The following is a 26,803-nucleotide window of genomic DNA, read 5'->3' as shown; positions in this document are numbered from 1 at the left end:
ACCTCCTTTATCCCACAGTTTTATTTGTCACCTGGTTTCAATATGGACTCTGTGAAGTCCTGAGACTATCTCTCCGAGAGAGAGCCAGGGCCTGCTTTATGACACGCACCGTGCCTGCTTTCCCTGCACACGTTGGACACACATTTCTGGCAGGAAGCAGACAGCGTTTCAGCAGCTAACTCATGGATGAGATGGTATCTTGCGGGTGGAAGAGAGGACAAGATGCTCCCAGTGTTTTACAGTGACCTGTGCATACACATTTAAGTCGGAGCTGCTGCGGACACACACACACACAAACACACACACACAGACAGACACACACAGACAGGAATCTCATTTAACTCTCGGCTTTGCTTTACTCTCTACCAAAGAAATGTGGTCTGTGGTTCCATGTTCAACATGGGTAAAGGTTTCAATTAAATCTGAGACAGGGAACAATAACCATCCAGCCTCTCCCAGCTGGCCTGGCTGGCTTCCCTCTGCATGCATGGAGGACACAGTGTGGAGGAGTGGAGTTAAGGGGTGGACTTTTGGGACGGGGACAAGTGGGGTTTTGTACTGTAATAGAGGACGCAAATGGGCTGTTAGGGAGTGGACATTTTAGGGTGGGAGTGGAGTTGGACATTAAAAAGGATAATGAAGGTTTCAGAGTTGACATTGAAATAGGTCGAGGGTTAACGGAGGTGACATTTAAAGGTGTCATATAATAACGAAGTTGACAGTGAATATCGTGTAGATGTCTCTACGTTACCAGGACAGTGCTGAGGCCATAGGAGTTAACAGAATGGACATTGGAGAGAAAAAGTCCCCCATTCCCCTGCTGCTCATTTTTCTACTGATTCAGGATGTCCCTCCCCACAGCATGCACACACAGGCACACACACAGGCACACACACAGGCACACACAGGCACACACACACACACACACACACACACACACACACACACACACACACACACACACACACACACACACACACACACACACACACACACACACACACACACACACACACACACACACACACACACACACACACACACACACACAGAGACACACACACGTTCACCCCCCTCCCTGTGTCCTTTCCCTCACCGTCCCCCTTTAGCAGTGAGCTAGAGAGGAAACCCTGGCGAGACACTATAGTGACTAATGCTCCAGTATCTGGCCAGCCAGCCTGCTGATAACACAAGCTCCCGCTCCACCGCAGGGCTGCGGGGACCAATATGAACGACTGTGCAGGACCAGACCCAGCCCAGATCAGCTTCAGTCCAGACCCTGGCCACAGAGACACCAGAGAGAGAGAGAGGGGGAGGCTGGGGAGCTTCATCATCAGAACCCCTCTATCTCCTTCACTCCCATCCTCTAGTCCTGTTAAAGGACAACTTTGTTTTACATTCACATCCGCTACTCCCCTTTTGTGTTGTAGACAGTCTCTAGTGTAGGTATGAACACACACTGCAAATAATCTAGACAAATAAAATAAAATGTTATTGGTCACATGCAGATGTTATTGCAAGTGTAGCAAAATGCATGTGCTTCTAGTTCTGACAGTGCAGTAATATCTAACAAGTAATCTAACAATTCCCCAAAAACTACTTAATACACACAAATCTAAGTAAAGGAATGAAATAAGAATATATACATATAAATATATGGATGAGCAATGACAGAGTGGCATAGGCAAGATGCAATGGATGGTATAAAATACAGTTTATACATATGAGATGAGTAAATCAAGACATGTATACATTATTAAAGTGACTAGTGTTCCATTTATTAAAGTGGCCAATGATTTCAAGTCTGTGTATATAGTCAGCAGCCTCTCTGTGCTAGTGATGGCTGTTTAACAGTCTGATGGCCTTGAGATAGAAGCTGTTTTTCAGTCTCTTGGTCCCAGCTTTGATGCACCTGTACTGACCTCGCCTTCTGGATGGTAGCGGGGTGAACAGGCAGTCTCTAGTGTAGGTATGAACACACACTCCAAATAGTCTAGACAGTCTCTAGTGTAGGTATGAACACACACTCCAAATAGTCTAGACAGTCTCTAGTGTAGGTATGAACACACACTCCAAATAGTCTAGACAGTCTCTAGTGTAGGTATGAACCCACACTCCAAATAGTCTAGACAGTCTCTAGTGTAGGTATGAACCCACACTCCAAATAGTCTAGACAGTCTCTAGTGTAGGTATGAACCCACACTCCAAATAATCTAGACAGTCTCTAGTGTAGGTATGAACCCACACTCCAAATAGTCTAGACAGTCTCTAGTGTAGGTATGAACCCACACTCCAAATAGTCTAGACAGTCTCTAGTGTAGGTATGAACCCACACTCCAAATAGTCTAGACAGTCTCTAGTGTCGGTATGAACCCACACTCCAAATAGTCTAGACAGTCTCTAGTGTAGGTATGAACCCACACTCCAAATAGTCTAGACAGTCTCTAGTGTAGGTATGAACCCACACTCCAAATAGTCTAGACAGTCTCTAGTGTCGGTATGAACCCACACTCCAAATAGTCTAGACAGTCTCTAGTGTAGGTATGAACCCACACTCCAAATAGTCTAGACAGTCTCTAGTGTCGGTATGAACCCACACTCCAAATAGTCTAGACAGTCTCTAGTGTAGGTATGAACACACACTCCAAATAATCTAGACAGTCTCTAGTGTAGGTATGAACCCACACTCCAAATAATCTAGACAGTCTCTAGTGTCGGTATGAACCCACACTCCAAATAATCTAGACAGTCTCTAGTGTAGGTATGAACCCACACTCCAAATAGTCTAGACAGTCTCTAGTGTAGGTATGAACCCACACTCCAAATAGTCTAGACAGTCTCTAGTGTAGGTATGAACACACACTCCAAATAATCTAGACAGTCTCTAGTGTAGGTATGAACACACACTCCAAATAGTCTAGACAGTCTCTAGTGTAGGTATGAACACACACTCCAAATAGTCTAGACAGTCTCTAGTGTAGGTATGAACACACACTCCAAATAATCTAGACAGTCTCTAGTGTCGGTATGAACCCACACTCCAAATAATCTAGACAGTCTCTAGTGTAGGTATGAACCCACACTCCAAATAGTCTAGACAGTCTCTAGTGTAGGTATGAACCCACACTCCAAATAGTCTAGACAGTCTCTAGTGTAGGTATGAACCCACACTCCAAATAGTCTAGACAGTCTCTAGTGTAGGTATGAACCCACACTCCAAATAATCTAGACAGTCTCTAGTGTAGGTATGAACCCACACTCCAAATAGTCTAGACATTCTCTAGTGTCGGTATGAACCCACACTCCAAATAGTCTAGACAGTCTCTAGTGTAGGTATGAACCCACACTCCAAATAGTCTAGACAGTCTCTAGTGTAGGTATGAACCCACACTCCAAATAATCTAGACAGTCTCTAGTGTCGGTATGAACCCACACTCCAAATAGTCTAGACAGTCTCTAGTGTAGGTATGAACCCACACTCCAAATAGTCTAGACAGTCTCTAGTGTAGGTATGAACATTTACATTTACATTTACATTTAAGTCATTTAGCAGACGCTCTTATCCAGAGCGACTTACAAATTGGTGCATTCACCTAATGACATCCAGTGGAACAGCCACTTTACAATAGTGCATCTAGATCTTTTAAGGGGGGGGGGGGGGGGGGCGCAGAAGGATTGCTTTATCCTATCCTAGGTATTCCTTGAAGAGGTGGGGTTTCAGGTGTCTCCGGAAGGTGGTGATTGACTCCGCTGTCCTGGCGTCGTGAGGGAGTTTGTTCCACCATTGGGGTGCCAGAGCAGCAAACAGTTTTGACTGGGCTGAGCGGGAACTGTACTTCCTCAGTGGTAGGGAGGCGAGCAGGCCAGAGGTGGATGAACGCAGTGCCCTTGTTTGGGTGTAGGGCCTGATCAGAGCCTGAAGGTACTGAGGTGCCGTTCCCCTCACAGCTCCGTAGGCAAGCACCATGGTCTTGTAGCGGATGCGAGCTTCAACTGGAAGCCAGTGGAGAGAGCGGAGGAGCGGGGTGACGTGAGAGAACTTGGGAAGGTTGAACACCAGACGGGCTGCGGCGTTCTGGATGAGTTGTAGGGGTTTAATGGCACAGGCAGGGAGCCCAGCCAACAGCGAGTTGCAGTAATCCAGACGGGAGATGACAAGTGCCTGGATTAGGACCTGCGCCGCTTCCTGTGTGAGGCAGGGTCGTACTCTGCGGATGTTGTAGAGCATGAACCTACAGGAACGGGCCACCGCCTTGATGTTGGTGGAGAACGACAGGGTGTTGTCCAGGATCACGCCAGGTTCTTAGCGCTCTGGGAGGAGGACACAATGGAGTTGTCAACCGTGATGGCGAGATCATGGAACGGACAGTCCTTCCCCGGGAGGAAGAGCAGCTCCGTCTTGCCGAGGTTCAGCTTGAGGTGGTGATCCGTCATCCACACTGATATGTCTGCCAGACATGCAGAGATGCGATTCGCCACCTGGTCATCAGAAGGGGGAAAGGAGAAGATTAATTGTGTGTCGTCTGCATAGCAATGATAGGAGAGACCATGTGAGGTTATGACAGAGCCAAGTGACTTGGTGTATAGCGAGAATAGGAGAGGGCCTAGAACAGAGCCCTGGGGGACACCAGTGGTGAGAGCGCGTGGTGAGGAGACAGATTCTCGCCACGCCACCTGGTAGGAGCGACCTGTCAGGTAGGACGCAATCCAGGCGTGGGCCGCGCCGGAGATGCCCAACTCGGAGAGGGTGGAGAGGAGGATCTGATGGTTCACAGTATCGAAGGCAGCCGATAGGTCTAGAAGGATGAGAGCAGAGGAGAGAGAGTTAGCTTTAGTAGTGCGGAGCGCCTCCGTGATACAGAGAAGAGCAGTCTCAGTTGAGTGACTAGTCTTGAAACCTGACTGATTTGGATCAAGAAGGTCATTCTGAGAGAGATAGCAGGAGAGCTGGCCAAGGACGGCACGTTCAAGAGTTTTGGAGAGAAAAGAAAGAAGGGATACTGGTCTGTAGTTGTTGACATCGGAGGGATCGAGTGTAGGTTTTTTCAGAAGGGGTGCAACTCTCGCTCTCTTGAAGACGGAAGGGACGTAGCCAGCGGTCAAGGATGAGTTGATGAGCGAGGTGAGGTAAGGTAGAAGGTCTCCGGAAATGGTCTGGAGAAGAGAGGAGGGGATAGGGTCAAGCGGGCAGGTTGTTGGGCGGCCGGCCGTCACAAGACGCGAGATTTCATCTGGAGAGAGAGGGGAGAAAGAGGTCAAAGCACAGGGTTGGGCAGTGTGAGCAGAACCAGCGGTGTCGTTTGACTTAGCAAACGAGGATCGGATGTCGTCGACCTTCTTTTCAAAATGGTTGACGAAGTCGTCTGCAGAGAGGGAGGAGGGGGGGGGGGAGGGGGAGGAGGATTCAGGAGGGAGGAGAAGGTGGCAAAGAGCTTCCTAGGGTTAGAGGCAGATGCTTGGAATTTAGAGTGGTAGAAAGTGGCTTTAGCAGCAGAGACAGAAGAGGAAAATGTAGAGAGGAGGGAGTGAAAGGATGCCAGGTCCGCAGGGAGGCGAGTTTTCCTCCATTTCCGCTCGGCTGCCCGGAGCCCTGTTCTGTGAGCTCGCAATGAGTCGTCGAGCCACGGAGCGGGAGGGGAGGACCGAGCCGGCCTGGAGGATAGGGGACATAGAGAGTCAAAGGATGCAGAAAGGGAGGAGAGGAGGGTTGAGGAGGCAGAATCAGGAGATAGGTTGGAGAAGGTTTGGGCAGAGGGAAGAGATGATTGGATGGAAGAGGAGAGAGTAGCGGGGGAGAGAGAGCGGAGGTTGGGACGGCGCGATACCATCCGAGTAGGGGCAGTGTGGGAAGTGTTGGATGAGAGCGAGAGGGAAAAGGATACAAGGTAGTGGTCGGAGACTTGGAGGGGAGTTGCAATGAGGTTAGTGGAAGAACAGCATCTAGTAAAGATGAGGTCAAGCGTATTGCCTGCCTTGTGAGTAGGGGGGGAAGGTGAGAGGGTGAGGTCAAAAGAGGAGAGGAGTGGAAAGAAGGAGGCAGAGAGGAATGAGTCAAAGGTAGACATGGGGAGGTTAAAGTCACCCAGAACTGTGAGAGGTGAGCCGTCCTCAGGAAAGGAGCTTATCAAGGCATCAAGCTCATTGATGAACTCTCCAAGGGAACCTGGAGGGCGATAAATGATAAGGATGTTAAGCTTGAAAGGGCTGGTAACTGTGACAGCATGGAATTCAAAGGAGGCGATAGACAGATGGGTAAGGGGAGAAAGAGAGAATGACCACTTGGGAGAGATGAGGATCCCGGTGCCACCACCCCGCTGACCAGAAGGTCTCGGGGTGTGCGAGAACACGTGGGCAGACGAAGAGAGAGCAGTAGGAGTAGCAGTGTTATTTGTGGTGAGCCATGTTTCCGTCAGTGCCAAGAAGTCGAGGGACTGGAGGGACGCATAGGCTGAGATGAGCTCTGCCTTGTTGGCCGCAGATCGGCAGTTCCAGAGGCTACCGGAGACCTGGAACTCCACGTGGGTCGTGCGGGCTGGGACCACCAGGTTAGGGTGGGCGCGGCCACGCGGTGTGAAGCGTTTGTATGGTCTGTGCAGAGAGGAGAGAACAGGGATAGACAGACACATAGTTGACAGGCTACAGAAGAGGCTACGCTAATGCAAAGGAGATTAAAATGACAAGTGGGCTACACGTCTCGAATGTTCAGAAAGTTAAGCTTACGTTGCAAAAAAATAAAAATAAAATACAAGATCTTATTGACTAAAATGATATAGTACTGCTGGCTGGTGAAGTAGCCTGGCTAGCAGTGGCTACGTTGTTGAAAGTGAAGCTGGCTAGGTAACCTCGACAATTTCACTAAATTTCTCTAAACTACACAATTATCATGGATACAAGGACAGCAAAGACAACTAGCTAACACTACGCTAATCAAGTCGTTCCGTTGTAATGTAAGTTTCTACAGTGCTGCTATTCGGTAGAAGTTGGCTAGCTAGCAGTGTTGGCTAGGTAGGAGGACGGCAGCGCGGCAGGCGAAAAATAGCTGGCTAGCTAACCGATAATTACTCAAAGCTACACAATTATCTTAGATACAAAGATAGCAAAGAAAACTATGTAGCTAGCTAACACTACACAAGTCAAGTCGTTCCGTTGTAATGTAATCGTTTCTACAGTGCTGCTAATCGGTGGCTAGCTGGCTAGCTAGCAGGGTTGACTACGTTACGTTACGTTAGGGCGAGAATACCTGGCTAGCGAACCTCAGCGAACCTTGATAACTACACAATTATCACCGATACAAAGACGGCTATGTAGCCAGCTAAGTAGCTAGCTAAGATCGAACAAATACAAATCAAAGATAGCAAAGACAACTGTGTAGTCAGCCAACACTACACTGATCAAGTCGTTCCGTTGTAATGCACTCGTTTCTACAATGCTGCTATTCGGTGGCAAGCTGGCTAGCTAGCAGTGTTGGCTACGTTGCGTTACATTAGGGCGAAAATAGCTGGCTGGCGAACCTCAATAACTACACAATTATGTTTGATGCAAAGACGGCTATGTAGCTAGCTAAGATAAAACAAATCAAACCGTTGTACTGTAATGAAAATGAAAATCAGACCGTTGTACTATAATGAAATGTAATGAAAAGTTATACTACTATTCGGTAGACGGTGGACGTTTGCTAGCTGCTGGGCAGATAGCAGTGTGGACTACGATAGGCGACGAAATACGATAATTACGCAATTATCTTTTATACACAGACGGCTAAGTAGCTAGCTAAGAAGAAATTGCTAAGGTTAGACAAATTAAACCGTTGTACTATAATGAAATGTAATGAAATGTAATGAAAAGTTATACTACCTGCAGAGCGAATGCAAATGCGACCGCTCGCTCCAAACCGGATGTCTATATGCGATGAACACACACTCCAAATAATATAGACAGTCTCTAGTGTAGGTATGAACACACACTCCAAATAATATAGAGTGTGTTAGCCAAGAGCAGTAGTAGGCTGGTGACGAGAGGCAGATTATTTCTCTCTCTTTCTCCCCTTCTCGCTCTCTCTTTCTCTCTCCCTATCTCTCTCTCTCTCTATGTCTCTCTCTTTCTCTTTTTCTCCCCTTCTCCAATCTCTCTTTCTCTCTTTCTCTCTCTCTCTCCCTCTCATTCTCTCTATCTCTTTCTCTCTCTCTCCCTCTCTCCCTCTCCTTCTCTCTCTCTCTTTAACCTGTCTCTCTCTCTCTCCCTCCCCTTCTCTCTCTCTCTCGCTCTCTCTCTCTCTCTCTCTCTCTCTCCTTCTCCTCTCTCTCTCTCTCTTTAACCTGTCTCTCTCTCTCTCCTGCTCCTCTCTCTCCCCCCAGTGTCTGTTCAGCAGAAGATGTGTCCTTCTCCTCTAACTAGCCTGTAATACTTCAGCCTGTCTGGTTAATGGGGAGATATGAGAGGTGCTATTAGGCTGCTAGGCTAGCGTAATAAGTCATTGATTAGAAGGCCTTGTCACAGCAGCAGCACAGCAGACACCAGGGCTCTAATTGCTATATTAGACGACCTCCTTAACTATCTCGTCAACCATCACACAGCCCCAGCGTGTAAACAGGGGGGTGCATGTGTGTGATATTTCATTTTATCTCTAGCTGCCGCTCTTTTATAAAATGGCTTTAGCAAGTGGCAATTAGGATAGTGGACTGTGTTGTTGTGTCGTGTAGCATTTAATGCTGGTTTGAGGAAAAACAGACAACTTTGACCTCTGTGTTGGGGTTAGTTTTTTTAAATATTTTTTTATTTTTTTATTTCACCTTTATTTAACCAGGTAGGCAAATTGAGAACACGTTCTCATTTACAATTGCGACCTGGCCAAGATAAAGCAAAGCAGTTCGACACATACAACAACACATAGTTACACATGGAGTAAAACAAACATACAGTCAATAATACAGTGAAAATAAGTCTATATACAATATGAGCAAGTGAGGTGAGATAAGGGAGGTGAAGGCAAACAAGATATATATATAAATAAATTAAAAAATGTGTGTTGTTGTGTTGTAACATGATAGGAAGTGGAGATCAGATTGTTTTGAAGAAGTAGCAGTGTGTGTAATAAATAGAGAATCGGCCGATGCCAAATCCAACCTGTTAGCAAGCAGGACAAATCCAACCTGTTAGCAAGCAGGACAAATCCAACCTGTTAGCAAGCAGGACAAATCCAACCTGTTAGCAAGCAGGACAAATCCAACCTGTTAGCAAGCAGGACAAATCCAACCTGTTAGCAAGCAGGACAAATACAACCTGTTAGCAAGCAGGACAAATACAACCTGTTAGCAAGCAGGACAAATCCAACCTGTTAGCAAGCAGAACAAATCCAACCTGTTAGCAAGCAGAACAAATACAACCTGTTAGCAAGCAGAACAAATCCAACCTGTCAGCAAGCAGAACAAATCCAACCTGTTAGCAAGCAGGACAAATCCAACCTGTTAGCAAGCAGAACAAATCCAACCTGTTAGCAAGCAGGACAAATCCAACCTGTTAGCAAGGAGGACAAAACCAACCTGTTAGCAAGCAGAACAAATCCAACCTGTTAGCAAGCAGAACAAATCCAATCTGTTAGCAAGCAGGACAAATCCAACCTGTTAGCAAGCAGGACAAATCCAACCTGTTAGCAAGTAGGACAAATCCAACCTGTTAGCAAGCAGGACAAATACAACCTGTTAGCAAGCAGGACAAATACAACCTGTTAGCAAGCAGGACAAATACAACCTGTTAGCAAGCAGGACAAATCCAACCTGTTAGCAAGCAGGACAAATCCAACCTGTTAGCAAGCAGGACAAATCCAACCTGTTAGCAAGCAGGACAAATCCAACCTGTTAGCAAGCAGGACAAATCCAACTTGTTAGCAAGCAGGACAAATCCAACCTGTTAGCAAGCAGGACAAATCCAACCTGTTAGCAAGCAGGACAAATCCAACCTGTTAGCAAGCAGGACAAATCCAACCTGTTAGCAAGCAGGACAAATCCATCCTGTTAGCAAGCAGGACAAATCCAACTTGTTAGCAAGCAGGACAAATCCAACCTGTTAGCAAGCAGGACAAATCCAACCTGTTAGCAAGCAGGACAAATCAAAATAAACACTTTGGTCCAGCTCTCATGTAGAGCCCAAAGGGAGACAAACAACAGTAGCAGAAAGCAAAACCGGCACCCTCTACAGATTAGCTACATGTTTTAAACCAGAGGGGGTACCTGATTTGCGCTACACCTGCGATAGACAAGCAGTTTGACACACTAAAGGTGTAATCCCCGTCCCCACCTTGCCAAAAACTAAACGATGTCCCTGTCTGCCCAGATGCCAACCTGCTGGGCAGATGTGGTGGGATTTGGTGTAATTTGATGGTTAATCTGGGATTAGCTCATGTTCACTTTGATACCTCCCCCCTGCTAATCTGGTTTAAAACACCTAGCGGATTTAATCCTATTACGGTAACGGTCATGTTATGGTCACGGTCATGTTACAGTGGAGTGGCACTTTATACTTGACGTACTGCAGTAAAATGACATGGCTAATACCGTGTGGCATGAGGGATTACATGTAGTCATGGTTACAGCATGTCATTCTGTTTGATATTCAGTCCTACGAAACATTGACTGCTTGTATTACAGTACTGAATAGGTACAATACACTAGCAAAGGTTAGAATGTTACTTGCATGTATAAGTGTGTCCTTTGCCATGTGCAGTGATGACATGAACACTGGTTCCTGTGATTGTGTTACTGCTGTCCCTCAGTGATGGTATGAACACTGGTTCCTGTGATTGTGTTACTGCTGTCCCTCAGTGATGGTATGAACACTGGTTCCTGTGATTGTGTTACTGCTGTCCCTCAGTGATGGTATGAACACTGGTTCCTGTGATTGTGTTACTGCTGTCCCTCAGTGATGGTATGAACACTGGTTCCTGTGATTGTGTTACTGCTGTCCCTCAGTGATGGTATGGACACTGGTTCTTGTGATTGTGTTACTGCTGTCCCTCAGTGATGGTATGAACACTGGTTCCTGTGATTGTGTTACTGCTGTCCCTCAGTGATGGTATGAACACTGGTTCCTGTGATTGTGTTACTGCTGTCCCTCAGTGATGGTATGAACACTGGTTCCTGTGATTGTGTTACTGCTGTCCCTCAGTGATGGTATGAACACTGGTTCCTGTGATAGTGTTATTGTGGTCCCTCAGTGATGGTATGAACACTGGTTCCTGTGATTGTGTTACTGCTGTCCCTCAGTGATGGTATGAACACTGGTTCCTGTGATTGTGTTACTGCTGCCCCTCAGTGATGGTATGAACACTGGTTCCTGTGATAGTGTTATTGTGGTCCCTCAGTGATGGTATGAACACTGGTTCCTGTGATTGTGTTATTGTGGTCCCTCAGTGATGGTATGAACACTGGTTCCTGTGATTGTGTTACTGCTGTCCCTCAGTGATGACATGAACACTGGTTCCTGTGATTGTGTTACTGCTGTCCCTCAGTGATGGTATGAACACTGGTTCCTGTGATTGTGTTACTGTTGTCCCTCAGTGATGATATGAACACTGGTTCTTGTGATTGTGTTACTGCTGTCCCTCAGTGATGATATGAACACTGGTTCCTGTGATTGTGTTACTGCTGTCCCTCAGTGATGGTATGAACACTGGTTCCTGTGATTGTGTTACTGCTGTCCCTCAGTGATGGTATGGACACTGGTTCTTGTGATTGTGTTACTGCTGTCCCTCAGTGATGGTATGAACACTGGTTCCTGTGATTGTGTTACTGCTGTCCCTCAGTGATGGTATGAACACTGGTTCCTGTGATTGTGTTACTGCTGTCCCTCAGTGATGGTATGAACACTGGTTCCTGTGATTGTGTTACTGCTGTCCCTCAGTGATGGTATGAACACTGGTTCCTGTGATAGTGTTATTGTGATCCCTCAGTGATGGTATGAACACTGGTTTCTGTGATTGTGTTACTGCTATCCCTCAGTGATGGTATGAACACTGGTTCCTGTGATTGTGTTACTGCTGTCCCTCAGTGATGGTATGAACACTGGTTCCTGTGATTGTGTTACTGCTGTCCCTCAGTGATGGTATGAACACTGGTTCCTGTGATTGTGTTACTGCTGTCCCTCAGTGACGGTATGAACACTGGTTCCTGTGATTGTGTTACTGCTGTCCCTCAGTGATGGTATGAACACTGGTTCCTGTGATTGTGTTATTGTGGTCCCTCAGTGATGGTATGAACACTGGTTCTTGTGATTGTGTTACTGCTGTCCCTCAGTGATGTGTAACTGCTGATGGGGTGTTTTCTGCATGGGTTCTTGTGAAATATGGGTCATCTGCATCATGGACTACGACCTACGACCCTGTGTGTGTGTGTGTCGCGTCACTGTCACACTGCCGGTCACATGCGATAAATCAGCTGCAGTGAGATAAGAGAGTGTGTGTGGTAAATTGGTGAAGTTCCTAAAGTGATTCTGGGAAAGGACTGTAGTGTAAGATGTGTGATTCACGATGTGTGCTGAGAGTCGGGTAGTTCAGGGAGTGAGTGTTTTAATAAATAAACACAACATAATACAAAATAAGAAACACGGACAACGCACAGACATGACACAGAAACAATAACACCTGGGGAAGGAACCAAAGGGAGTGACATATATAGGGAAGGTAATCAGGGAGGTGATGGAGTCCCGGTGAGTCTGATGACGCGCAGGTGCGCGTAACGATGGTGACAGGTGTGCTCCATAACGAGCAGCCTGGTGACCTAGAGGCCGGAGAGGTTGATGTAACGTTAGAAGAGATCTTCACCTTTTAGTTTTGTGATGACTCTCTCTGTGCAGAGAAGAGCGGCAGACTTATTCTGAAGTGGGGCTAAGACGCACGTACTTTATGGACACGCATGTGCACATGCACACACACCCTCGTGCAGATGCACGTACTTTATGGACACGCATGTGCACATGCACACACACCCTCGTGCAGACACACGTGATGACAAAGAACCTTGGATATGATTGTGATTTTCCTGTCAAAATAAAGAGGCCGCAATCATATCCATCATCTACTATAATACACATCATTCCCTTTTATAAGCGTGGTTGGATGTTTTCCTCTGTCATTTCTGTGATTACACAAGATTTTACAGCCCTAAGCAGTTAACACAGAAACACAGACTTTTGGGATCGACTCCACATCCTTTTCACCAAACGTGAAACATACAATCCGCATGCTGTTCAATCAGTGCTATTTCTACCAAGTTATTTATTTATGTTATCAACACCTCAGGCTCCATTCGGTCTGTGATTCAGGATTGTGAGTCGATGGCTACAATAATATTGGAAGGAAAAATGTTAGCGCTGACTGGCTGTTTTAGAATGAAACTCTTCCTGGAAAAGGGATGATTTCCATAGCAGGGTCTCGCTACGCTAATACACTACAACCACAAATATTCCCCCCTCCCCTTTAAGCAATTTGTCTTTGAAGACCGAGAGAGTTTTCGATGTAATTATTATCATTTATCAATTTCATCTTTTAACATAACAATGGACTGATAAGGCAAGGGGTGCCTACATTGATTATTATCCATTTTTGGCTTTTGGGGATTTTTCCTCCCTTCTTTTTTCCCCCTTTTTCCCTCTCTCCCTCATTCCTAGTACAGAGTCCTCTATGCCTTCCAGAATTTGTGTCAATGAGAAACTTGTGGCTTGGAGCTGTGTACATTTGGAAGCCTCTAACAAAGTCATTTTTCTAAATCCTTGTTCATGGTGGATATTGTTGGTATTTAACGTGGTTACACAGACCCCACAGAAGAAGGGTGTGAGGCAGACCGTATGCCAACTATGTTTAGCTGTCAAATATTAAATTTCCATCAATGAAATCCACACTATAAACCTCCACCATAGAGGTGTGAATTAGCCTAGCATTTAAAGCAACTTCCTGTAAAACAGACCTCTTCTTCCTGTAAAACAGACCTCTTCTTCCTGTAAAATGGACGTCTCGACCTGTAGACTTTGAAGCACTTATGATTGACAGTGATGCCTTATCAGACCAGTGCTTCAGATTCTGGTGGACTGAGTTGGACTCTCCTGAGCTGTCTAGACACTTAACCTCTAACTGCTAAAAGCTTTTAGGGGTCAGCTCCAGTTCAGCTCCAGTTCCAGTGACTTAGTCAAAACAAGTGAGATATTCAATGAGGAGAAAAGAAAGGAGTTTCTGTCAGGTCAGGTGGGGTCAGGTTATGAATTCATTCAATCATTCATATTAGATAACACAAAGGGTATTGTGGGAAATCTGGTGATAGTCAATTTGTCAGAGGGATTTAACAGGGACTGACAGAGGAAATTAATATTACAATTGTAATATAAAAATGGAATTTAATAAACAAATTGTATTATGCTGAAACAATTCAAAGCTGTTGCAGTACATAAATCTCTTTGAGAAATGAGCTCTCTGTGTGACTGTGCGTTGATGTGTTACTGGTGTACATCTGTTACGATGTCTATCTGTGAAACCCTTCAGTTCTCTCTGTGTGACTGCTGGATTGATGAGTGCTCTGTAGCCTGAGCTCTGTCCTCTCCCTGCTCCCTCCATCTCTCTCTCTCTCTATGTCTGTATGATCAGTTGATTGACATGGCCTTCCTCTCTCCCTCTCCCCCTGTGTCTCTACAGGCCATTCGCTGCACTCTGGTGAACTGCACCTGTGAGTGTTTCCAGCCAGGAAAGATCCACCTGCGTACATGTGACCAGTGCAAGCACGGCTGGGTGGCTCACGGTAAGAGACGGCCATTTTGAATTCTGCCGACCTACTAACCAGGGTGATGGGAGTCACTGTGTCCAAGATTATCTGTACAGTAGTTGTAATATGAAATATTACTACATTTTATTTACAAGAAGATCGTGTGGTATGGTAGGAAATAATTTCAACAATAGTGTATATCTGCAATATTGCAATAGTTTATCATATTAGTCTCTCTCTCTCTCTCTCTGCCTCTTTAGTCCTGTGAAGTTATATGCTCTCATAAACCTGTCTCTTTAGCCAGAGGAGAGAGGTCCTGACACACACAGCTGTACTCTCCTTATACAGGGTCACTAAAGAGATCAGCATAATATGCAGGGCCTATATCTTTTATATAGGGTTGTGTTATCCCCTCATAGATTCTATAGGTAACAGGTTAATATAAACACTTAAAAGGGAAGATTCAATACGTTTTTACCACATAGAAGATTTGATAAATATGTTTATTTGATACCGTTCAACTTTAGTGTTTGTCCTGTGTGTGTATTTTATTTCAAAACTTTAAGTGTTTTGGTTCATACCTGTACCTACTACCTTAGACCAATACCAGGGGGCGTACGAAAAAGGACATGGAGCGAAAGAAAGAAAGAAGACGGAAAGCATAGAAAGGAGGGAACAGAGGGGAAAATCAGATAAAAGAAAACACCTGTTTGGCCCAAGCGTAGAGAGGGCCTTCAGCGATCAGCACAGGACCCCATTGAATATTTTTAATCTCCTTCTCTGAACTGTCAGAGGGCCCTTCTCTCCTTCGCTCTCCCCACTTTTCATTTCATCTCGGCATTGGCAGCCACTCTGACAAGCAGTTCTTCATTTTTTATGATGTTCGTGTCTCGCAGAGTGTGTTGTCAGGCAAAGCCCTCGTCAGCGGAAAGGCTGTCCTGGGATCAGAGGAGACAAAACCAGGTGTCATACAGACAGGCGAAGAGAGAAGAGGGGAGGGAGGAGTGGGAGTGAGGGAGGAAGGGAGGGAAGGAGGGGAAAAAAAGGAGTGAAGGAGAGGGGGATGTAGAGAAAAGCAGGTGAGTGAGGGTAAGGTGGAGAGGTGGTGATGGGAGAGAGGTGGTGATGGGAGAGAGGTGGTGATGGGAGAGATAGGTAGAGGGGAAGAGACAGGGGAGAGGGGAAGAGACAGGGGAGAGGGGAAGAGACAGGGGAGAGGGGAAGAGACAGGGTAGAGGGGTAGAGGAGAAGAGACAGGGTAGAGGGGAAGAGACAGGGTAGAGGGAAGAGACAGGGTAGAGGGGAAGAGACAGGGGAGAGGGGAAGAGACAGGGTAGAGGGGTAGAGGAGAAGAGACAGGGTAGAGGGGAAGAGACAGGGTAGAGGGAAGAGACAGGGTAGAGGGAAGAGACTGGGTAGAGGGGAAGAGACTGGGTAGAGGGGTAGAGACAGGGTAGAGGGGAAGAGACAGGGTAGAGGGGAAGAGACAGGGGAGAGGGGAAGAGACAGGGTAGAGGGGTAGAGGAGAAGAGACAGGGTAGAGGGGAGAGACAGGGTAGAGGGAAGAGACAGGGTAGAGGGAAGAGACTGGGTAGAGGGGAAGAGACTGGGTAGAGGGGTAGAGACAGGGTAGAGGGGAAGAGACAGGGTAGAGGGGAAGAGACAGGGTAGAGGGGAAGAGACAGGGTAGAGGGGAAGAGACTGGGTAGAGGGGTAGAGACAGGGTAGAGGGGAAGAGACAGGGTAGAGGGGAAGAGACAGGGTAGAGGGGAAGAGACAGGGTAGAGGGGAAGAGACTGGGTAGAGGGGTAGAGACAGGGTAGAGGGGAAGAGACAGGGTAGAGGGGAAGAGACAGGGTAGAGGGGAAGAGACAGGGTAGAGGGGAAGAGACTGGGTAGAGGGGTAGAGACAGGGTAGAGGGGAAGAAACAGGGTAGAGGGGAAGAGACAGGGTAGAGGGGTAGAGACAGGGTAGAGGGAAGAGACAGGGTAGAGGGGAAGAGACAGGGTAGAGGGGTAGAGACAGGGTAGAGGGAAGAGACAGGGTAGAGGGGAAGAGACAGGGTAGAGGGGTAGAGGGGTAGAGACTGGGTAGAGGGGAAGAGACTGGGTAGAGGGGAAGAGACTGGGTAGAGGGGAAGAGACAGGGGAGAGGGGAAGAGACAGGGTAGAGGGGTAGAGGAGAAGAGACAGGGTAGAGGGGAAGAGACAGGGTAGAGGGAAGAGACTGGGTAGAGGGGAAGAGACTGGGTAGAGGGGTAGAGACAGGGTAGAGGGGAAGAGACAGGGTAGAGGGGAAGAGACAGGGTAGAGGGGAAGAGACAGGGTAGAGGGGAAGAGACTGGGTAGAGGGGAAGAGACTGGGTAGAGGGGAAGAGACAGGGTAGAGGGGAAGAGACAGGGTAGAGGGGAAGAGACTGGGTAGAGGGGTAGAGACAGGGTAGAGGGGAAGAGACAGGGTAGAGGGGAAGAGACAGGGTAGAGGGGAAGAGACAGGGTAGAGGGGAAGAGACTGGGTAGAGGGGAAGAGACTGGGTAGAGGGGTAGAGACAGGGTAGAGGGGAAGAGACAGGGTAGAGGGGTAGAGACAGGGTAGAGGGAAGAGACAGGGTAGAGGGGAAGAGACAGGGTAGAGGGGTAGAGACAGGGTAGAGGGAAGAGACAGGGTAGAGGGGAAGAGACAGGGTAGAGGGGTAGAGACAGGGTAGAGGGAAGAGACAGGGTAGAGGGGAAGAGACAGGGTAGAGGGGTAGAGACAGGGTAGAGGGGTAGAGACAGGGTAGAGGGGTAGAGACAGGGTAGAGGGGAAGAGACAGGGTAGAGGGGAAGAGACTGGGTAGAGGGGTAGAGACAGGGTAGAGGGGTAGAGACAGGGTAGAGGGGAAGAGACAGGGTAGAGGGGAAGAGACAGGGTAGAGGGGTAGAGACTGGGTAGAGGGGTAGAGACAGGGTAGAGGGGTAGAGACAGGGTAGAGGGGAAGAGACTGGGTAGAGGGGAAGAGACTGGGTAGAGGGGAAGAGACAGGGTAGAGGGAAGAGACAGGGTAGAGGGGAAGAGACAGGGTAGAGGGGAAGAGACAGGGTAGAGGGGTAGAGGGGTAGAGGAGAAGAGACAGGGTAGAGGGGAAGAGACTGGGTAGAGGGGAAGAGACTGGGTAGAGGGGTAGAGGGGTAGAGGAGAAGAGACAGGGTAGAGGGGTAGAGACAGGGTAGAGGGGAAGAGACAGGGTAGAGGGAAGAGACAGGGTAGAGGGGAAGAGACAGGGTAGAGGGGAAGAGACAGGGTAGAGGGAAGAGACAGGGTAGAGGGAAGAGACAGGGTAGAGGGGAAGAGACAGGGTAGAGGGGAAGAGACAGGGTAGAGGGGAAGAGACAGGGTAGAGGGGAAGAGACAGGGTAGAGGGGAGAGACAGGGTAGAGGGAAAGAGACAGGGTAGAGGGGAAGAGACTGGGTAGAGGGGAAGAGACAGGGTAGAGGGGAAGAGACTGGGTAGAGGGGAAGAGACTGGGTAGAGGGGAAGAGACAGGGTAGAGGGGAAGAGACAGGGTAGAGGGGAGAGACAGGGTAGAGGGGTAGAGACAGGGTAGAGGGAAGAAACAGGGTAGAGGGGAAGAGACAGGGTAGAGGGGAGAGACAGGGTAGAGGGGTAGAGACAGGGTAGAGGGAAGAGACAGGGTAGAGGGGAAGAGACAGGGTAGAGGGGAGAGACAGGGTAGAGGGGTAGAAACAGGGTAGAGGGGAAGAGACAGGGTAGAGGGGAAGAGACAGGGTAGAGGGGAGAGACAGGGTAGAGGGGTAGAGACAGGGTAGAGGGGAAGAGACAGGGTAGAGGGGAGAGACAGGGTAGAGGGGTAGAGGGGTAGAGGAGAAGAGACAGGGTAGAGGGGTAGAGACAGGGTAGAGGGAAGAGACAGGGTAGAGGGGAAGAGACAGGGTAGAGGGGAAGAGACAGGGTAGAGGGGAAGAGACAGGGTAGAGGGGAAGAGACAGGGTAGAGGGGAAGAGACAGGGTAGAGGGGAAGAGACTGGGTAGAGGGGAAGAGACTGGGTAGAGGGGAAGAGACTGGGTAGAGGGGAAGAGACAGGGTAGAGGGGAAGAGACAGGGTAGAGGGGAGAGACAGGGTAGAGGGGAGAGACAGGGTAGAGGGAAGAGACAGGGTAGAGGGGGAGAGACAGGGTAGAGGGAAGAGACAGGGTAGAGGGGTAGAGACAGGGTAGAGGGGTAGAGACTGGTTAGAGGGGAAGAGACTGGTTAGAGGGGAAGAGACTGGGTAGAGGGGAAGAGACTGGTTAGAGGGGAAGAGACTGGTTAGAGGGGAAGAGACTGGGTAGAGGGGAATAGACTGGGTAGAGGGGTAGAGGGGAAGAGACTGGGTAGAGGGGTAGAGACAGGGTAGAGGGGTAGAGGGGAAGAGACAGGGTAGAGGGGAAGAGTCTGGGTAGAGGGGAAGAGACTGGGTAGAGGGGAAGAGACAGGGTAGAGGGAAGATAAATGCTTACTTACTTACAGTGAAACGCATGCTTACTTACAGTGCAATGCTTCCATACTATCAGTGAAATGCTTCCACACTAAGAGTGAAATGCTTCCACACTAACAGTGAAATGCTTCCATACTAACAGTGAAATGCTTCCACACTAACAGTGAAATGCTTCCATACTAACAGTGAAATGCTTCCACACTAACAGTGAAATGCTTCCACACTAACAGTGAAATGCTTCCACACTAACAGTGAAATGCTTCCACACTAACAGTGAAATGCTTCCACACTAACAGTGAAATGCTTCCACACTAACAGTGAAATGCTTCCACACTAACAGTGAAATGCTTCCACACTAACAGTGAAATGCTTCCACACTATCAGTGAAATGCTTCCACACTAACAGTGAAATGCTTCCACACTAACAGTGAAATGCTTCCACACTAACAGTGAAATGCTTCCACACTAACAGTGAAATGCTTCCACACTAACAGTGAAATGCTTCCACACTAACAGTGGAATGCTTCCACACTAACAGTGGAATGCTTCCACACTAACAGTGAAATGCTTCCACACTAACAGTGGAATGCTTCCACACTAACAGTGGAATGCTTCCACACTAACAGTGGAATGCTTCCACACTAACAGTGAAATGCTTCCACACTAACAGTGAAATGCTTCCACACTAACAGTGAAATGCTTCCACACTAACAGTGAAATGCTTCCACACTAACAGTGGAATGCTTCCACACTAACAGTGGAATGCTTCCACACTAACAGTGGAATGCTTCCACACTAACAGTGGAATGCTTCCACACTAACAGTGAAATGCTTCCTCACTAACAGTGGAATGCTTCCACACTAACAGTGAAATGCTTCCACACTAACAGTGAAATGCTTCCACACTAACAGTGGAATGCTTCCACACTAACAGTGGAATGCTTCCACACTAACAGTGGAATGCTTCCACACTAACAGTGAAATGCTTCCACACTTACTTAATAAAGTGAGGTAGAAAAGGAGATGAGACACAGACAGAGGGAGATGGGGCACTTTTGAGGGAGGGAGGGATGGAGAGAGAGAAACTGTAGGTGCAAATAGAAAAAGAGAGATGACAAGAGGAGAGGCAGATAGGACAGACAGAGACTACATAGAGAAAGGCAGTCAGTTACATTTGATCTCCTAGATGTATAGTTATCTCCCTGCACTGTTACCTCCCAGAGAAGACTGGAGACAGGGGGAAACGTGCTAGTCATTACCTGGTGAGGCTGGCAGGGTGTGTCTGTGTTTAGGCACCTGCATGTGTCTATACCTGCAGAGTATATGCAAGAGGGTTTCAGGACGGGATTCGAAGTTAACCATAAAAATAAAACAGAAACACATGTTCTTAACCAAAACGCCTGTGTTTTTCATTGACTAATGAATTGTCATTGAATTAGTATGTCCTGTATGTATGTTTAAGCCTAGTCATGTTGGTGTGTGTCCTTGTCCCCTCATCCCAGCGCTGGACAAGCTGAGCACGCAGCACCTGTACCACCCCACCCAGGTGGAGATAGTTCAGTCCAACGTGGTGTTTGACATCAGCAGCCTGATGCTGTACGGGACCCAGGCGGTGCCGGTCAGACTGAAGATCCTGCTGGACCGTCTGTTCAGTGTTCTGAAGCAGGAGGAGGTGCTCCACATACTGCACGGCCTGGGCTGGACCCTGAGGGACTATGTCAGGGGCTACATACTGCAGGTAGGTGGGAGTCAGGGACACGGTTCTGATACAGACGTGTGTTACTAGAACCGTAGTAGCTAAACACACAGGAACACGTCATGGTCATTCACAGTGTAATATTTAAACAATAAGGCCCGAGGAGGTGTGGTATATGGCCGATATACCACGGCTAAGGGCTGTTCATAGAGATATATACCACAGCCCTTAGCCGTGGTATATTGGCCATATATCACATCCCCCGAGGTGCCTTATTGCTATTTTGAACTGATTACCAACTTAATTAGAGCAGGAAAAATACATGTTTTTCATACCTGAGGTATACGGTCTGATAAACCATGGCTGTCAGCCAATCAGCATTCAGGGCTCGAACCAACCAGTTTATAATCAAATATATACACACTTACAAACTCATCACTGAATATGAATACACATGGATCACGTAACATATTTTAGATGTGACTATGCACTGTAATCATTTATACACTCCCAGATGTGAGTGTGTGTGATTCTCTCGGATGTAACAAGTCCACTTATTCAGACTCATTGCAGCCTCTATATGTGTCACCAGGTGGGCCCGCAAATCACTATCCACATTGCAGTACTTTTCCAAAGGCTATCGATCAAAGAAACAGTAGCAACTATTGAACGTGTTTAAAAAGCTATCGCTCAATAGTTCTCTAATTCTCCTCTTTGCTTCCAACAACTCCCGTCAACAGTGTCCCTCTGCAACAACGAAAAACACAATGAAAAATAGAATAGAAAAATGTCACGCCAGCAGACTATAAAACCACCATCGTACTTACCCCTCCCTCCCATATAATTGCAGTCAGACACATTTCTTAATCAAAGGTAGAGGTTTTGGTCTCTCAAAAGCCAAACCAAAGTGTTCCTGAATGAATTAGTTAAGAACGAGGGGAACATGTGCTTGTGGTTAGGGTGTTCGGTGGTGTGTGTGTTGTCCAAAGCCAATAGCAGCGTTGTGGCGGCGAGGCAGGCGAGGCACCGTGGCTGGGGCTTGTGTTCCACAAAGGAGTGTGGGTAAGTGGAACAGCATGGCTGGAGAGAAAGGAGAGATGGAGGGAGGAGAGGGCAGTTTTGAGGCCTTGTATGTGGAAACAGCTTCTGTGAGTAAACTGCTCGCAGACTTGTCGAACACACAGACACACACACAGAACAATACGCACACAATGGAGATACACACAGAGACAAATAAACAGATCCATGCATTCTTACAGGCTTTAGGTTGAGTTGCTGGATTTATTAGACTCAATATACCCAGGAGATTTGATTTTGCGTTGTTAAAAAAATCAATCAAATAATTTTTTTATCTATCTAGTTTTATCTTTTTTCTTTTGATATAATTTATTTTTCAATTATTTTGCACTCTGACAAAAAATAACATATTGGTCTTCCAATCCTCGTCCAACCCGTATAGTCTTAGACTGTGAGAAAGACCTTGCGATTGGCTATCGAAACGTTCCAACTCAGTGTGGTTGGATCAGCTGGTTCTAATAGACTGTCTATCTAACTGTCGTTGTTCAAACCGCCCAGCCCAGCCTAGTCACTAACCCCCCCCCCCCCCAGATCTCTTCAAAAAGGCCTTCAAAGGTTTCGCTCCGCAGCCCAAATTGTCAGTCACTTAAGGACAGTGAGCAGTCGTTGTAGCCTATTAGCCTGTAAGTAGCTATGAAATTCAATCATCTCCCAGCCTCAGGGCAGCCACGTTATGTCTGTGGTGCGTTTATTCTCTATACAGCGCTCCATGGTAGATCCAATGGAGGAGAGTTATGGGAGATATTGATGGGATTTAAAAACATGTCTTCCTGTATTTATCTAATGATGTAATAGAATGAAATACAATATGAATATGAAAGGGATTATCAGTGTGTGAACCCATTAAATTGAGAAGGACATTTGATTCAGGGTTTTGATCATTTCAGTCAGTTGATTGATACAGACGTGTCAGTACTCAGAACCTTTTCCTGCCTTTATTGTCCTGTGAAGTAAATGACATGATCCTTGACATCTGATCATAGGACAGAAAACCCCTCCGTGTAATCTCTCTTTCTCTCTGGCTTTTCACTCAATCATCCTCCTTTCACTCCTACGACACTGAAGTCAACACCCAGTTCATGATCTGTTGTACGTGTGTGTGTGTGCGTGTGTGTGTGTGCGTGCGGGTGGGTGTGCTTGTGCGTACGTGCGTCAGAGAATGGCTCTGAGTGACAAACCCTACACGCGTCAGGAAATCTCCAACACGCACACGGTACAATCCAACTAATAAATCCCCTTTACCTCTCACACATCTGTTTCTCTCCTCTCCTCTTTCTCTCCTCCTCCTCCTCTCGTCTCCTCCCTCCCTCCCTCCCTTCCCCGCTTTTATTTTCCTCTTTATGCGTGTTTAGAGTGTTATTTATCCCTCTCTTTCTGTGTCTCTGGTTCAGCCTTCACTACCCAGCATGCCTTGGGGTGTGGAGGGGAAGGGGGGATGATGTGCCAGACTGCTGATTCAGCCTTTAGGAATATTTTGCATTTAGAAAACACAGAGTTTGGGAGAGGGGAAGCAGTGTGTGTGTGTGTGTGTGTGTGTGTGTGTTGTCCTGACCAGTGTGTGTGTTGTCCTGACCAGTGTGTGTGTTTTCATGACCAGTGTGTGTGTTGTCCTGACCAGTGTGTGCGTGTTTTCCTCACCAGTGTTGTCCTGACCAGTGTGTGTGTGTGTGTGTGTGTGTGTGTGTGTGTGTGTGTGTGTGTGTGTGTGTGTTGTCCTGACCAGTGTGTGTGTTGTCTTGACCTGTGTGTGTGTGTGTGTGTGTGTGTCCTGACCAGTGTGTGTGTGTGTGTGTTGTCCTGACCAGTGTGTGTGTGTCATGACCAGTGTGTGTGTGTGTCATAACCAGTGTGTGTGTGTGTGTTGTCCTGATCAGTGTGTGTGTTGTCCTGACCAGTGTGTGTGTGTGTTGTCATGACCAGTGTGTGTGTTGTCATGACCAGTGTGTGTGTTGTCATGACCAGTGTGTGCAGCAGGGTGTTGTGTGTGTGTCAGTGCTGCACCATAGAGCCCAAGACACTGAGCTGACAGAATTTACCTCAGGTCTTCTGATGCCTCACACTCACACCATGTATTATTTCACACACACACCCACACAGGCAGACAGGTACACACACACACACACACACACACACACACACACACACACACACACACACACACACACACACACACACCATGTATTATTTCACACACACACCCACACAGACAGATGGGTACATACACACGCACTCACACAGACAGACAGGTACAAACACAAACACACACACTCACAGAGACAGACAGGTACAAACACACACTCACACAGACAGGTACATTCACACTCACACAGACAGGTACATACACACACGCATACACAGACAGGTACAAACACACCATTTCTCTCTGCTCGTCTGCCCGTGTCTAAGTTACAGTATGTTGTGTCAGCTCCTCTCTCTCTCTCGTGTGTGTTGTTCCAGTGCCGGTGGCACCCGTGTAATGTCTGACTGCGGGGGATACAACATGTTGAAAGTCCCAGCCAGCCTTCTGAATATATGAATAATGTTCTCTCCATCCCTCCACTCTCCAGCCTTCACCTGTCTCCACGGTAACACCACTGTCACCCGTAATCACTGTCCACCCCGCTCCCCGGCCGATTGGGCCCTGCCGCCTGTCACTCACACACACACCGGCGCACAGGAACACACCCTCAGGCACAGAGACGACACAGACACACAGACACACAGACACACACAGTCCTTTGTCAGCACCCGCACTGCTGTGATCTCAGGACCGTGGAGAGAGTGAGGGCTTTTTCTCTCATTCTATCTTCCCTCTCTCTGTTCATCTGTTTGGGTTGGAATGCTGCAACATAAAGGTGAAGGCTTTGCCCTTAACACTGTGTTACCAGAAACCAGGTGTAGCTAACCTGCGTGTACTTTAGTGTTTGAGCATATGTGTGTGTGCGCATTGTCCTTGTACATGCGTGTGGACATACGTCCCTACATACCTAGTTATGTGTGTGTGTGTGTGTGTGTGTGTGTGTGTGTGTGTGTGTGTGTGTGTTTTATAGTACGCGTGTGTGTGTCCATACAACTGTTTTGTATAGCTCCAGAGCAGGATTAGAGTGGTGCGTCACGTAGGCTCATCTGGTTCTTCCTTCTCTCCTATGTGGACATTTCGGTTGTTTCCCAACGCCACGCACCTCTCCTTCCCAGCACACAGATTACTGAGCTGATACACCACGACATGCCTTCCAGACACCAAGATAATCAACCTCCTGTCACTTTAAACATGACTGTTATCATGGTTATTGTCATGATTATCTTCGTTGTCATCAACATCAGTACTATCATAATTATCATCATTGTTTTCCTCATCAGTAAGAATATTTGCATGTTTGTCATAATTCGATTTTTCCCATCATTCAATTTCCTCCTTTTGTAATCCTACAATTATGATTCTATGAGATATTAATTAATTATCCCAGCAGCAAAGACAAATTCTACTCTCCATCTCAATGCATTATGCTAGGTCACGTACAGCATAAGAAGGGTAAATATATTGTTGAGGCGTGACTAAATATGCGTACACTTTGCAATTTACCATTGTAATAGACTGTTTAAGCAGGAGGAAATGAATCGATAGCATAAAAAGCTCAATAGGTCGTCAAGTGGTTGGAATTGTGATTTGCGAAGTGAGGGGAATTATAAATAACATCAATAGCCATTAAAATGAATGATTGTTTTTTTCTTCCTCTCCCTCCCTCTTCCTCTCCCTCTCGGTTTCTCTCTCTCTTTCAATTCAAATCAATTCAATTCAAGGGGCTTTATTGGCATGGGAAACATATGTTAACATTGCCAAAGCAAGTGAGGTAGATAATACACAAAAGTGAAATAACAATTAAAATTAACAGTAAATATTACACAAACGGAAGTTTCAAAAGAATAAAGACATAGTAAATGTCATATTATGTATATATACAGTGTTGTAACGATGTACACATGGTTAAAGTACAAAAGGGAATATAAATAAGCATAAATATGGGTTGTATTTACAATGGTGTGTCTTTCTCTGTCTCCCTCTCTTTTTCTCCTAAGGACCATTGTATGATCTGATCTTCACATTACAGTTACACACACACACACACGCATGCACGCATACATACACATATGCATACATACATACATACATACACACACACACACGCATACATACACACACACACACACACACACACACACACATACACACAATCAGCAATTATGAACCATTAGCAAACAGAATTATATATCGCTATAACCTCTACAGCTGATTCACTCTTAACAATAGCATAGTTAACAACGCACACACACACACACACACACACACACACACACACACACACACACACACACACACACACACACACACACACACACACACACACACACACATTGCATCTATAGCAATAAGCTAATGAGGCCTAACGCACTGTACTTCTCCTCTCAGTAAACACATTCTTATAGCCACCGTAGGGACACAATCGCTCCCCGTGATCTCATTTTCAACTGTTTTAATTTCAAAAAGTGCTTTAATGACCTTCGCAGTGGTCCTCGCCACTCCACGACGGTTGTGCAGTAAAATATTCCATTAGGAAATTGTACTGAAAAACCCAGCGGGATCATTACAGACCCAAACCCACACTTCTGCTAGATTTTCAGAAAATAAAAAAAATAAAATGGTTGTTTAGTGGAAAGTGTCTGTTTTGGCTGAATTTAAGGAAGGGTTGTAAACCAGACTGTATTGTCTTGCTGACCTTTTCATTTTCCTGCGGCTTTTATCGGTGGTTA

The 26,803-nt window shown here is 46.9% G+C and overlaps 2 protein-coding genes across 2 annotated transcripts in view; both read left to right on the top strand.

The window, feature by feature from the left end:
- The window catches only part of sh3gl2a (SH3 domain containing GRB2 like 2a, endophilin A1), a gene marked incomplete in the record, with an annotated part of 696,881 nt that overhangs the window by 316,694 nt on the left and 353,384 nt on the right, over positions 1–26,803 (top strand).
- The window catches only part of bnc2 (basonuclin 2), a 72,777-nt gene continuing 60,506 nt past the window's right edge, over positions 14,533–26,803 (top strand). The window contains 2 exon segments of the mRNA XM_055923496.1: positions 14,533–14,777; positions 20,724–20,959. Coding sequence (XP_055779471.1) covers positions 14,636–14,777; positions 20,724–20,959 — 378 coding nt within the window. The 5' untranslated portion in view covers positions 14,533–14,635.

Source organism: Salvelinus fontinalis, chromosome 5, assembly GCF_029448725.1.
Source record: "Salvelinus fontinalis isolate EN_2023a chromosome 5, ASM2944872v1, whole genome shotgun sequence".
NCBI classification, from domain to species: domain Eukaryota; kingdom Metazoa; phylum Chordata; class Actinopteri; order Salmoniformes; family Salmonidae; genus Salvelinus; species Salvelinus fontinalis.
The sequence above is the reverse complement of the archived record's forward strand: the minus strand, read 5'-3'. Positions and strand labels throughout refer to the sequence as shown.